The 14416-nt window shown below is 45.5% G+C and overlaps 1 protein-coding gene across 1 annotated transcript in view; it reads left to right on the top strand.

Annotated features, from left to right (window-relative positions):
- The window catches only part of Samd4b (sterile alpha motif domain containing 4B), a 36924-nt gene that overhangs the window by 12728 nt on the left and 9780 nt on the right, over positions 1–14416 (top strand). Inside the window, exon 3 of the mRNA XM_021210924.2 lies at positions 8484–8954. Within this exon, the coding sequence (XP_021066583.1) occupies positions 8484–8954 (471 nt within the window). The remainder of the gene's footprint in view (positions 1–8483; positions 8955–14416) is intronic.

Here is a 14416-nt window from a genome sequence, read left to right as displayed (position 1 = left end):
ATAACCAAAAGCTAGCTGAGAAGGGGACCGAGGGACTCCTTGAAGAGTCACCTCTGTTCTTTCTGTCTTTATCTTCATAACAGCAGTTTTCATGGAGCCCTTGCAAGTCAAATGCCCCTTAACTTGGGTCAGGTCCTTTGCTGGCTCTTGAGTCACATTGCCTAGACTGAAGTAACAGTTGTTAGTTGCCATAATTATGCCTCAGTTTCCTCATCTTTAAAGTAAAGATGATAATTCTACCTATGTTTAGGGTGCTTATGAGGAGCCAGTGAGTTCATGCAGGTGGAGTCCTTCCCATAATGCCTGAGAAGCAGCAAATAGTCACTGACAGTCAGTTGTTTGTATTGTCAGTCATACTCAACAGGCCTCAGAACTACCTTACAAGATTAGGACCGTTAGATCCCTTTTTTACAGGACAGGGCTCCAGCATGGGTTCCCAAGATTGGGGATTTGGGGAGCCATAGAGCCACTTGGCCTCTGTTATCTCATCTAGATTTATCTCATCTTATTTCTTACTGAATTGGATGTAAAAGCTGCAAAAGCCATCACATACAACAGAAGATAGTTATGTACATTGGGAGTCACGTAGGCCTGATGTAAGGCAGACAAGAAGCAGGTAGAGCACAGCTTAGCTGCCACAGACTCAGAGTTCAGCCATCTTCCACTCTTGCCAGCCTCCCCACCAAACAAAAGGCTCCCCTGCTCTGGAACCCAAGGATGGAGGTCTGTTTAGTGAATAACTCTGCCCACACTGAGGAGGTGGGGTGATGTTCCTTTGGGACAAACCAGTGTTTTACACAGCTTCATCACATTCCCTACTACCATGTCCTGAGCACCAGCCTTATCTGTTTATCAGGTCAGCCATGTGCTTTCACTGTTAATTTATTAGAGCACTTTCAGTTTTTGCATTTGTTTTCAAAGCTTCCAAGAAAAAACAATTGCTATAGAAGGTTAAATGTGGGGTCTTCTTTCCTGATCTTATGTGTTATGAGATGATCTGTGCAATATAAGTGCACACATTTTCTCCGAGCTTTGTCATTTTATTGGTTTGGGGTTGTTTGTTTTTTGAGACAAGGTCCCATTTTGCACCCCTGCCTGGCCTAGAACTCTCCATATAGACCAGACTGTCTTCAAATTTAAGAGATCCACCTGCCTCTGCTTCTTCCTGAGTGCTGGGATAAAAGGTGTACACTCCCACACTTGGTCTTAGATTTTTACTTTTTTTTTTTTTTTTTTTTTAAAGATTTATTTATATACTATATGTAAGTACACTGTAGCTGTCTTCAGACACTCCAGAAGAGGAGGTCAGATCTTGTTACGGATGGTTATAAGCCACCATGTGGTTGCTGGGATTTGAACTCCGGACCTTCGGAAGAGCAGTTGGGTGCTCTTACCCATTGAGCCATCTCACCAGCCCGATTTTTACATTTTTTGAGACAGGATCTCAGCCTACAGCCTATGCTGGCCTCAAACTTGCAATGCAGTGACTTATACCTCTTAAGTCTGAGGTTACAGGCATGCGCAGTCTGTTGCTATCTGACACTCACAGCACCTGTAAGGGAAGCCTGTTTTATGGATGGGGAAGCCGAGTGACTTGCTCTGAGTCACGGACTAGGCTAGAGCAGTGGGTCTCAACCTTCCTAATGCTGCAGTACTTTAATGTAGTTCCTCATGTTATGGTGGCCCCCAACCATAAAATCATTTCATTGCTGCTTCATAACTGTAATTTTGCTGTTATGAATCATAATGTAAGTGTCTGATATCCTGTATATCTGATACGCAATCCCCAAAGGGGTCATGACCCACAGGTTGGAAACTGCTGGGCTAGAGGGTCGGGATCAACTTTGACTTGGGAGTAATTAACCACTAGCTCTGTCTACCACCTGCTTGGTCCACTTGGTTTTGCTCCTCCAAGCTGTAGTAGAGATGCTTTAAGCAGCTCTAGGATGAATCTCTAGATAGCTCTGGAGCTCCTAGTGTGAAGGTATGTTATTCTAAAGTATTTGTTCCTACCACATTGTCTGTGAACAGTATGCTACACAAAACAGTGGAGGCCCTTTCCAAACAGTTACATCAGCATATTGGGGAGGGCTCAGCCTGTACTGAAGGACTACTGTTTAGGAATTGCATGGTAGTGAATATATGAACCAAGGTCTTACATCTCTGTCATGTTTTGAGAAGTTTTCTATGAAGCCAATGGGTAGAGAGGCAAGAAAAACAGAATGAGAGAAGAGAGGGAGGTCTTGGCATAACCCATATTGAGCAGGAAGGATGTCTGTCAGGGTTACAGCAAAGCATCACTTTCAGGAAAGTACTCATGGATAAAGTCTGGGGGCCCAGAATACTTCTTCCTAATGGATGTGGCTTTAAGTCTAAAGAGGTGATATCTCCTGTCACTTCCACCCTTAGGTAGACTTGCCTAGTAATCTGCTTGTTCCTGCCTCTTGGAACTGGTACGTGGCCCTTGGGAAAAGCTGTCTCTCCTGATATTTCATTCTTTCTGCTCATTATAGTTCTTCATTCCTTTGTGTTCCCCACACATGTATTATCATAATCTCAGGGTCAGAACAACTTAAAATCTAGATTCCCAGTCTTCCCACCCTACCCCACCCCAGACCCAATAATAAGTGAGAGTCCTGAAGGGATGGGCCCAGGGAGGGATGCAGACTCTTGTAAAGACCAAGCACTATGGCCCATGTTCTCCAGGTCCATCTCCTTGTCTTAGAGTGGCAGGCACATTGATCAAAGCGACTTGGGGAAGGAAGGGCTTATTCATCTAAGGCTCACAGTCCATCCTGAAGGGACATCCAAGCAGGGACTCCATACAGGCACCCGGAGGCAGGAACTGAAGCACATATCACAGAGGAACACTGCTTACTGGTTATTCATAGCTTGCTCTACCTTTCTTAATACCACTCAGGATCACCTGCCCATAGTGGTCTGGGCCCACCCACAGATAATCAAGAAAAATGTCTCACGGGGTTGCCTATAGGCCAATCTTCTGGAAGCCTCAATTGAAGTTCCTCTTAGGAAAATTCTAACTTGTGTTAGGTTGACAACAGTAACCAACCAGGACAGAGAGGCCTAGAGTTCCCAGTTACCACCACCCTACTTACCCTAGTTCTCTGCTGTTTGGAGCTCCAACAGCAGTCTTGAGCTGCTAAACGTGTCTTAAATCATAAGGGTGTTCCCATGGACTGGTGGCTGGAGAGTGGGTCTAGGCAGCTAAGAGCTCTTCTTCCTCTCCTCTTCCTGGTTTACAGTTCTTGCATTTCTTCTTACATCTAGTCTTCTGAGTCAGTCTCCATATCTAGCAGATTTAAGCCTCTCCCTCTCTGGCTTTCTGAATTTGGGTAGGAAAACTGGGGTCAGAAGGGGCCATGGTGAGTGAGTCACCAGAATTCATCCTCAGATACCCCCACCCTTCCCTTTCAGGCTCTACTGACATAGATCATCAAACAAAAATGTGAACCCGTGTCTGTGTGAGCTGGGTGAGGCAGAGAAGAGTATGTCTGAAGCCAAGCCCCAGCCCCTCTGATTAGTGCCAGAGAGGCCAACATGATTGTTGCAACGCTAAACATATAAAATATGTTATGATAGTCTCAAAAGATATATTTGGCTCCCTATGATTTGCCAGGACCCAGGGTCATGGCCTACTTTGCTTGGGTTACCTGGCCAGTTCCATCCCATGGCCATCATGCTAAGGAGGGCACTCACACAATCTACTTTACCTTCTCTGTGTCCTCAAAGTCCAAATTTGCATCTCTGACAGGAGCAACTGCTGGCATTCTTGCATTGCTTGGTTCCCCAAACCCAGCCCACCCACTTCCAGAATTTTATCACTACAAAATATGTCTCTAACTTAAGAACAGACATGTGTCTGGTTTTGGTAAATAGTTGCGTAAATTTCCCCAACCCTGTGGGAAATCTTAAGGGGGAGTCCCAGTTGTGCTGTGCTAAGTGAACCACGGGTTAATAGCCTTGAGATAGCCTCAAGAAAGATTTCCACCCAGGACAGTGGAGGTTTAGTTCATGTGCTGAGCACTTGCTCATGTAGCTTTGCAGCCATTGTTGCATAGACAAATGACCAAGATTCAGTGAATTTAAAGAACTGGTCCATGGTTACAGTATACTGAGTTATGGATACTGGTAGAATCAATCAATCTCAATCAATAATCTCTCTCTCTCTCTCTCTCTCTCTCTCTCTCTCTCTCTCTCTCTCACTCACTCACTCACTCACTCACCCAGGCAGGTTTTTCCTTTTGAACTTGCAGAATATACTCTGCTAGAACTTAAGGCAGGATAACTGAATGTTTGGAATCCCAGGGAGGGCACATTACACACTTAGACACCACTACCTATCAACAGACCATCTGGGTCAATTGTGCAGGTATTCATTGGGCCCCTGCTGTGCCTTAACTCTAGGCCAGAGTTTTCTGATCTGGGCAGGAAAATAGAAGTTCCATCCCCACCCGTCATCTGCATCCCCAGCTGGGCTCACCCCAAGAGGCCTGAGGCTGTGCACATTCCTTGGACTCATTCCAGTGCTCATTGATGCTTCCCAGTCCTGGGAGGCCCGCCCTTCCTACCACCACCACTCAGACACGACACAGGAGCACACATTTCCTCAGGATCAGCCTTCATTGGTTCAGAATTACTTTCTCCTTTCTGGGCAGTAGAACAAGGTCCTTCTTTGAGCCCAACCCTTGAGGCTATTCTGTCACATCCCCTGGCAGTACCAGAGGAGAAGCTGCATCCCATAGTCCTGGGGTCCTGGCAGTACTGTGGGGGTGGGGGAAGGTTTAGACAAGGCTTCTCTCTGTCTTAGATGCCTCTGGCTACACTGTAATGCCTAAACAACAGCAGTTGAGAAGTCTGGGTAGGGATGCAGGAGCAAGGAGAAAACACCCATCACTGAGCCACATCTTGCACATTAACTACATGCAGACTGTTAGTCCTTCACAGACACCCTTACCTAAATCTGAGCAGCCCACATCTCAGCAACCCTGTGCTTATTGCACAGACAGCTGGAATACAAGGCCTTTGACTTTGTCCTTAATATTACTTGCTGTATTTCTCATCAAGAATGAAAGGTTGGAACTAAGTCCAAAAAAGAAAGATATCAAAGCGTTATGTGACTCCATGCCAGTTGGAGGTAGAAGGACAGGATAGAAAAGGTTCCTGACTTAAGGAAGAACTTGTCCCATTTCAGAATTTTATTTTATTTTAAATTTTAAATATTGTGGTGATTGGAGAAAGAGCTTTGTGGACACTGAGAGCTGGTTCAGATAAAGATAGATGGGGGAGGCAGTTTCCTGGCTTTGAGTGGCAGGTATAATGTGAGAGGAGTCAAGACTGAAAGCATTGGCACTGGAAGATGGAAAGTTACAGTGAAGGCTGGAGGACTGACTCAATAACCACTGACTGCTTTTCCAGAGGCCCAGGCCCATTCCCAGCACCCACATGTTGGCTCACAATTGTCTTAACTCCAGTACCTGGGGATCTGACACCCTCTTCTGGCCTCCACAGGCATTGCATTCACATAAAACACCAACGCACATGCAGAAAGACACCTAAAATAAAATGGAGATAGTTTCTTCCAGAACATGCAACTTAGGTCTCAGGTTTGTCACTTGCAGTTCTGTCACTTCACCTTCCCAGGTCTTACTTGTGTGTAGAAATAATAAAATGGTTAAGCTAAGGGTGGACAGCACATACTTAGTATGCACTCAGTAAGTGTCAGCCATCACTGTTGGCCTTTTGAGGAGTGCTTGCAGTACTGCTAGTTCTGTTACTCTTGGGCTGGTGCTGTGGTCATTAAGTGAGTGGATGGCTTTGAATGGATGAATTTCCTGGCACTTTAACTCTCCAAGAGAACAGAGACTTGCAGGCCAGGCCCCAGGAGTTCTGAGTGTATGATTCACTCCAAGAGCTACAGATTTAAGTAGAATTGGAAACTAATGTGAATTCCAGGCTACAGAATTAAGACAAAAGGTACAGAGGAGCAATTTGCAAGTATCTGTGTGTCCATGCTGCATTGTGGCTACAGGCACATGAGTTTTTCTTTTTTTTCTCTTATTTTGAATGTGAGGCATCAAACACGTTAGACGTGTGCTCTTTACCGCTGAGCTGGATCCCTAGTGCATGCTCTCTCCTCATCCTTCTCCCTCTCTCTCTTTTCTTTTGAGATATGCTCTTGCTAAGGCTGCCCTTGAACTTTACCCTGTAGCTCCTGCAGACCTTGAGCTTGAGTTAGGGATTATAGGCTTGCACCACCAGGCCTGGCTGTATCGAGATTTCTGAGGTCTAATCCCATTCTGTTTCCTAGGCTGACTGGTTGGCCTATACCTTTAGAATCTTTGTATATTGCTGAAAAGGAAGAAACCATAATAAAATACACTGACCACAATACTAATAGAAAAAGTAAAAACTATTTCCAGAGGACTGACCTTAAACTGAACCTCACTTAGTTCCTAACAGCTACACTGTAGGAAGGATTCTGAGTTCGCTTGATGGAGCAGAGCTGAAGCTTAGTATAGGAGGGCACGACACTTAGGGAGCTGAGGTGAGGGATTCAGAGTCTGCGGCCAGCCTGAGCTACCTAGTGAGACCCTGTCTCAGAAAAGAAAAACAATGCGGAGCTTACCGCTCTTGTAAGAGCACGTCTGCTAAAATTGGAACCATATAGGAGATGATACTCAGATTTATCAAGTATTCCATGTTGGTTCTGTGTGTCATGTTAAAATAACCAAACTGGACTGACAGATGACTCATTTAGTAAAGGCCCTTGCAGGTGAGCCTGACTTTTTTTTTTTTTTTTTTTTNCAGAAGAGGGAATCAGATCTTGTTATGGATGGTTATGAGCCACCATGTGGTTGCTGGGATTTGAACTCAGGACCTTTGGAAGAGCAGTTGGGTGCTCTTACCCACTGAGCCATCTCACCAGCCTGAGCCTGACATCTTAAGTTGGATTTTTGGGACCGATATTGTGCGAGGAGCATATTGACTCTTACAGGTTGTGACCTCCATGAGTGTACTATGAGACACAAACATGGACACACACGGACATACACAACCATAATTGGCCTGTTGGTTAAGACTTGAAATAGCAGCTAGTTAGTATACTGAGGCAAGAGGACCACCACATCATTGCCTCTCTGGATTACAGAATGAGTTCAAGGCAAGCCTGGGCTACTTTTAGTGATTAAAGTACAAAGTAAAAAGAAAGCTTAGGGTATATAAAACTCAGTGGTAGAATGTTTCTTGAATAACACATTCAAGGCCTCAGCTTCAATCCACAGTTCTAGGAGTAGAGAGAAAGACAGATTAATATTTACTATTTGGCTAGGAAAAAAGGTGATTGCAGCTGAACCCTTGAATCAGCCTCACTGTGGGAGCTTAAATGAATACAGTGTAGTTGAGCCCCAAGGACGGTCCATTTGTGCTGAATCAGTACCTGATGATGCGGGTGTTGGGAGGAGTGGCATGGAAATGAAGTCGCCGTGTGCTGTGAGTTCTTGAATTTGAGTCTGGTTGTAGGCTGCCATAGTAAACCTCTGCTCAGAAACTTAAGTGTGGTTTGGAAAGATAAAGCCACCTATATGGACAGGACAGATTAGAGGAGGTCACTTGGAGGCAGAGAAACCAGTTTTAAAAATTGAAGTAACCATTTATAGCATTTATGATTCTAGACCATAATCCATTATTTTTAGCTTTTCCTCATTCATTCATCCACTCATTTTTACTCATTCATTCACGTTGTAAGCCATAGCAATATAGAGGTCAGAAGACAATATATAGGGAGCTGGTTTTTTGCAGAACGCACCTCCCAGAAATCAGATTCAGCTTGTCAGACTCAGGAACAAGTGCCTTTCTTACCCGATGGGCCATCTCACCAGCCCCACTTGACTTTTCTTATTGGCTCATTAGTCTCAAGCCAGCACTGTGAATCAAGTACTATAATTTCCTCTCGAGTTTTACAGGTAGAGAGTATTTTGGGAGGTTTAAGGCTACCCTATGCTACATAGCAGGAGTCTGCCTCCAAAAGCAAACAAAGAAATCAGTATACAGTGAGATCTAAAGGGACTTACCTAAGATCTAACTGGTGATGACGCTATACCATCTTAATGCCAGAGAACAAACTTGCATTCCAGCACCTTCTCCATTTAGACAGGAGGCTGTATTGATGATGGTGGTGGTAGGCAGGTAGATACAGAAAAGAAATGGGCTTTCATGTTGTAAGAGGACTTCCACATGACTGCCTGGAGTGGAGGTCACTAAAGGTGTTTGAGGACAGGGCTGATAGAACTAGCAAGAATGACTTTAGAAGTGGGAACATGTGCTTGGTCTCAGCTCTGTGAGGGACATGGTCAAGGGTAATAAATGGGAAAAGTAGAGGCTAGAGATGAGGGAGAGAACATGGGCTTTGGGGGTTTGATAGTCTCCACTCACAATCCTGATGTTCTCTTTTATTCCCATTGTAGCCATCGTCAGCCAGTGGCAACAGGAGTCCAAAGAGAAGGTGGTGTCCCTCCTGCTGTCCCATCTGCCCCTGCTCCAGCCAGGCAACACAGAGGCCAAGTCCGAGTACATGAGACTGCTGCAGAAAGTGCTGGCCTATTCCATCGAGAGCAATGCCTTCATTGAGGAGAGCCGCCAGCTCCTCTCCTATGCCCTCATCCACCCAGCCACCACGCTGGAGGACCGCAATGCGCTAGCCCTCTGGCTGAGCCACCTGGAAGAGCGGCTAGCTAGTGGTTTCCGCACCCGGCCAGAGCCCTCCTACCATTCACGCCAGGGCTCAGATGAATGGGGCGGACCTGCAGAGCTGGCCCCTGGAGAGGCAGGGCCAGGCTGGCAGGACAAGCCACCCCGGGAAAACGGACACGTACCCTTCCACCCATCCAGCTCTGTGCCGCCGGCCATCAACAGTATTGGGAGCAATGCAAACACAGGTAGGGGACATCTTCCTAGGTGCCATATCTATTTGAAAATAAACTGGGCTGTCTTCTCTTGCTCTGTGCTTGGCAGGTCCCACCACACGCTTGGCCTCAGCTTTATGTGTGAGGCGGTGCAGAGTGTGAAATGACCTTCTTAGAGCTAAATCTGACCTGTAGTTGTGTCTTAGGAACTCATATTTGAGTGAGTTTGTTTGCTTGTTTACATTTTTTCAGGACAGGGTTTCTCTGTATAGCCTAGCCCTGGCTATCCTGGAACTCACTCTCTAAGATTGGGCTGACCTCAAACTCAGAGATCCGTCTGCCTCAGCCTCCTGAGTGCTGGGCTTTTTAAAGCTTTGCACCACCATGCCCAGCTTCCTTTTTAATTTTTATTTTATGTGTGTGGTTGTTTTTCTTCTAGGTATGTCAGTTTACCATTTGTTTGATTGTTGCCCTTGGAGGCCAGAAGAGGAGGGTATCAGATCCCGTGGGACTGGAGTGAATGATATAGACAGTTGTGAGCTGCTCTGAGGCTGCAGAAATTAAACCCAGGTCCTCTGATTTCAGTGTAGCCAGTGCTTTTAACCACTGAGCCATCTCTTTTGCTCTTGATTTGTTCCTGAATAAATTTAGTATACAAAGTTTTAAAAATTGAATTTCTAGCTTCTCTTTTTTTGTTGTTTTTTTAAGATTTATTTATTTATTATATCTAAGTACACTGTAGCTGTCTTCAGACATTCCAGAAGAGGGCATCAGATCTNTGAGCCACCATGTGGTTGCTGGGATTTGAACTCTGGACCTTTGGAAGAGCAGTCGGGTGCTCTTACCCACTGAGCCATCTCACCAGCCCCTTCTAGCTTCTCTTGAAAAGTCCAGGTATCTGGAACTTCACAGCCTATAATATTCCTAGTGGCAGCCTGAGGGAAAGCTGAGTTGCCACGCCTATACATGAGGCCCCATAACCCTCTCAACATTCTTTTAAAAGTGTGTTTGGATATTTTGCAAGCTTATCTGTACACTTGCATGCATTGCCCACAGGGGCCAGAAGAGGGTGTTGAATCCCCTGGAACACTAGTGGCACATAGGCCAGGTGTGGTGGCGCACACTCTTGGGAGGTAGAAGCAGCCAAATCTCTGCATTTGAGGCCAGCCTGGTCTACGGAATATGTTCCAGGACAGCCAGGGCTTCACAGAGAAACCCTGACTTGGGGGGGGGGGGTGGCAGATGGTTGTGAACTAGCATGTGGGTTCTGGGAACTGAATCCTAATTTTCTGCAAGAGCAACAAGGGCTCTTAACCACTAAAGTATCTGTCCACACTTCCTGTCAGCATTTCTGATACCTGACTGACTGCTGAGGACCCATGACAGGGGTGGATACCATACCTGAGTTCTCTTTAGCTCACTCAGGATTTTTGTCTCTGGTCTTAGGTTCCAACATGAGAAGTATATCTGTAAATTTGATACTGCAGAGCATCAGCTGTTATAGCTGAGCATTAGTGCCAAGTGCTTTTAGCAGCACTATTACAGATACAGTCTCAGTTAAGCCTCCTAAACCATTAGGCCCATTTAACAGATGAGGACTTAGAACTCAAAGAACTGAAACCACGTAGTTGAGATCTCACATAGAATAAATAGTGGAACTGGCAAAGTCCAGGGCTGAGCAGTCTGGGCCAGAGTCACCTCTGACTAGTGCTGCCCTGACCAGCTAAGTCCAGAGACTGGGTAAAATAGGAGCTGGTATTGAGGTACCTTTTTGAAATGTTAGCTGAGGTGAGCAGTGTAAGACACTGTGGCTTTTCTAAGCCATAATGAATAGCATGACCTGATTGAAGGTGAATGCTCAAAATTTAGCCTTAGGTCGTCAGCCCCTTTCAGCAGGCTATGGTTAAAGTAGGCCAGGGAAGATAGGGCATTTCCAGGGAACTCTAGCCACCCTAATTACTTTGGATTTGTTTTCTGATTTTGGAATACCATACTTCTAAACAAATATAAAGATTTATTTATTTTATGTATGTAAGTACACTGTAGCTATACAGATGGTTGTGAGCTTTCATGTGGTTGTAGGGAATTGAATTTTAGGACCTCTGCTTGCTCCGGTCGACCCTGCTCTCTGTAGCTGACTTCAGATGCACCAGTAGAGGGTGTCAGATCTCATTATGGGTGGTTGTGGGCCACCATGTGGTTGCTGAGATTTGAACTCAGGACCTTCAGAAGAGCAGTCAGTGTTCTCATCCGCTGAGCCATCTTGCCAGCCCCGAATACCACACTTCTATACTGGCTTTGGAAGCTATATTAATAATGGTTGTTATGACTGGGAAATATTGAGCACTTGGCTCAGAGCTAGTCTGAGGACTTGATAACTGTAAACTCTAAAACTTGGCTTAGTCTTAGAAGTCATCTGCCCAAGATGATGTCAGAATTTAATCCAGACAGTATGGCTCTGGAACTCAGAGCCTGAACATGTCGTACACTGCACTGCCTCTGCCTAAGAATGGCCAGGCAGTGATGACTCCATGCCTCTGTGCTCCCTGGCTCAGAACTCTTTTGCTTTTGCTTCCCCTTTTGGCAACACTGGGGGTAGAACTCAGAATCTTGACCATACTGGACAAGGCTATACCACTGAGCTGTAACCCTAGCACTCCAGTAGCTTTAAAGGACCAAAGCTTTCAGTGTTGGATAGGGTTCTGGAGCAAAAGAGAAAAAAGAGCTATGCCATGTAGAGGGCACAACATGATTGAAAGGCATGGTGGTGTCCAGTGGAGGGTCAGTGGGTAGCAGGTTTATAGATTGTGCGAGTGATCATATTAGTGCATGCTAGGCTAACTTGCACCCAGTGAGGACTGCATATGGACAAAGAGACAGGCTCCTAGCCAAGAGCACTGATTTTAGAGGTAGTAGAATGAGGATTTGAACTCACAACTTAGGGACACAATTTAGGGCTTTGAAGGATAAGATGAAACATTTGGACATCAGACAGTTGCAGGAAGCAGGAAACAATTAAAATATTTTTGAGTGGGAAGAAAGATTAGCTTGGGAGGGCAGGCAGGGTGAGTTTGGTGTACTGCCAAGGACAGAGCAGGGTTTCTTGGAGAGTACAAGGCCATGGATCTGCAGCTGACATTCCTGTTTTTATAATCCTCAGGCAGTGGCCAGCCTCCACCCCAGCACAGGCCAAGCAGGGCTCCTCAAGAACTGCATGGTCATTCTATTGGGGTAATTTCCTGTCCTCTCAGCCTCACCATCCCACTCCTTGGCTAAGAAGGGAGAACAGAGGTAGCCAAGCACACCAAGATAGGCACAAAGGCCTGTATTGATGGTTTTCCAGCCTTGGGGCCCAGAGTGCTGTCTTCTTCCAAGAGGCCCCAAATGGGGCAGAAGCCAGAGTCCACAGTGTCTAGAAAGTTGGAAGGAACCTTTGAGTAGAGGACTCAACAGGCTCCTGGGTAATAGCAGAGCCTGACACTGGCTGTGTGATACTGGCCAGTCAGTATCCTCTCTCTTGGAGAACTTTCTAGCTAGGAACATCAATATTGTCACAGATAGTAATGGAAGGTGCTTTGGGGATTGTACCAGGGTGGCCTCTTGGGTCGGATGTCACTGGGCACTGACAGGGACCTCAGCCTCGCCATCAGAACAAGGCCTGTACTCTTTCTCTGGCTCTTCTCTCCTCCCTATGGGAACTGGGGCAAAGGAATTCAGCTTCCTGGGCCTTGTCCTCACCTAACCAGGCTTTTTGGCTTTCTCTTTTTCTCTCTAGGCTGCCATGGGAACTTCTGGATTCCCTGTGCTGAGCTCACAGGCCCTGTTAGCACTCATTTGTTCTTTATGAAACTCAGTTGGAAGGCTTCTGTGTGATGTATACTGCCCTGAGCCTGAGGTGCAAAAATGATTAGATTAGGCCCTGTTGTTGTTCTTCATAAACCCACAGACCAGTACAAGAGACTGGCCAGCACGGAGAAGAACAAGTGCCTAGCTTTCAGGGGCCAAAAGGAAGTGCTTGAGCAAGACCCAGAGGCAGAAGCTGGAAGGAATACTGAAGCAGTGATAGGACAGGGAAAAGGCAGTGGCAGCTTCTGGGTGTTTACTGTCTTGTCTAGAGAACCAACTTGGAGCCCTTTTCTTATCTCAGAAATGGGAGTGGACTGTGAAATGGGGAAAAGGTATTGACTTCATCCTGAGTTACAGGCCTCTTAGGGGGTCAGTTTGGATTTAGTCCAGGAAAAAATAGAGATGTGAGGTCTAGTCACAGAGATGTTTAAAAAAAGCAGTCATTAGCTAAGAATGATGTTGCATACCTATCCCAACACTTGAAAGACTGATTGAAGCAGGAGATCATGAATTTGAGGTCAACCTGGGCTGTGTAGTAAGTGCCAGGCCACAATAGCAACACCCTATCTTAAGCTCCCTTTTCCCCCCGAAAGTAACAAGGGATACTCCGTTGGCTTATTTGTAAGTACTAAGGAAGCAGCTTCCTGGGCCATCCCCCTGTGGTTGTTGAGGATATGATAATGCAGTATGTTGGTCTCTGCTTTACACCAGATCAAAGGGGTTTGGTTAAATGAGCAAGAGAATCTGGCTTGTGATTGGTGTTAATAGAAAGATAGGCAAGTAATTGAAATGGAGGATTAGAGTGCATTGACAGGATAAAAGACTTAATGTAGGCCTTAGGAGGTAACTGCCAGCTGCTGAGATTGCTGCGTTGAGAATGTGGGGCTGGGTTCAATGGTAGAGTTTGTCTAGTATACAGGAGATCCTGGGATCTTTCTGTCTTCAGTAACATAGAAAAGGGGATAAGGGGCTGGTGAGATGGCTCAGTGGGTAAGAGCACCAGACTGTTCTTCCAAAGGTCCAGAGTTCAAATCCCAGCAACCACATGGTGGCTCATAACCATCTGTAACAAGATCTGACGCCCTCTTCTGGTGTATCTAAAGACAGCTACAGTGTACTTACATTTAATAAATAAATAAATCTTTAAAAAAAAGAAGAAAGAAAGAAAGAAAGAAAGAAAGAAAGAAAGAAAGAAAGAAAGAAAGAAAGAAAGAAAGAAAGAAAGAAAGAAAAGGGGATAGGAAGAAATTAAAGAAATATAGTGTATGGGTTGGACAGATGGCTCAGCAGTTAAGAGCACTGACTGCTCTTCCAGAGGTCCTGAGTTCAGTTTCCAGCAACCACATGGTGGCTCACAAACATCCGTAATGGGATCCGATGCTCTCTTCTGGTGTGTCTGAAGACAGCTACAGTGTACTCATATACATAAGATAAATATTTTTTTAAAAGAAAGCAAATAAGAAATACAGTGCAGTGCTACGTAAAGTGAAGCCTTTATGTCTGGCTTTGAGTGGAATGTCTCAGCAAAGCCTTTGCTTTGTTTGGGTGAATGAGTAGAGGCTGAGAAATTGTTTTGAGACTGTTTGAACCTTGAAGAGATGTCTCCCTGAAAAGTCTGCACTTGGTACTACATGAGAGCTTGCAGCTGC

Source organism: Mus pahari, chromosome 1 (assembly GCF_900095145.1).
Source record: "Mus pahari chromosome 1, PAHARI_EIJ_v1.1, whole genome shotgun sequence".
Lineage (NCBI taxonomy): Eukaryota > Metazoa > Chordata > Mammalia > Rodentia > Muridae > Mus > Mus pahari.
The sequence above is the reverse complement of the archived record's forward strand: the minus strand, read 5'-3'. Positions and strand labels throughout refer to the sequence as shown.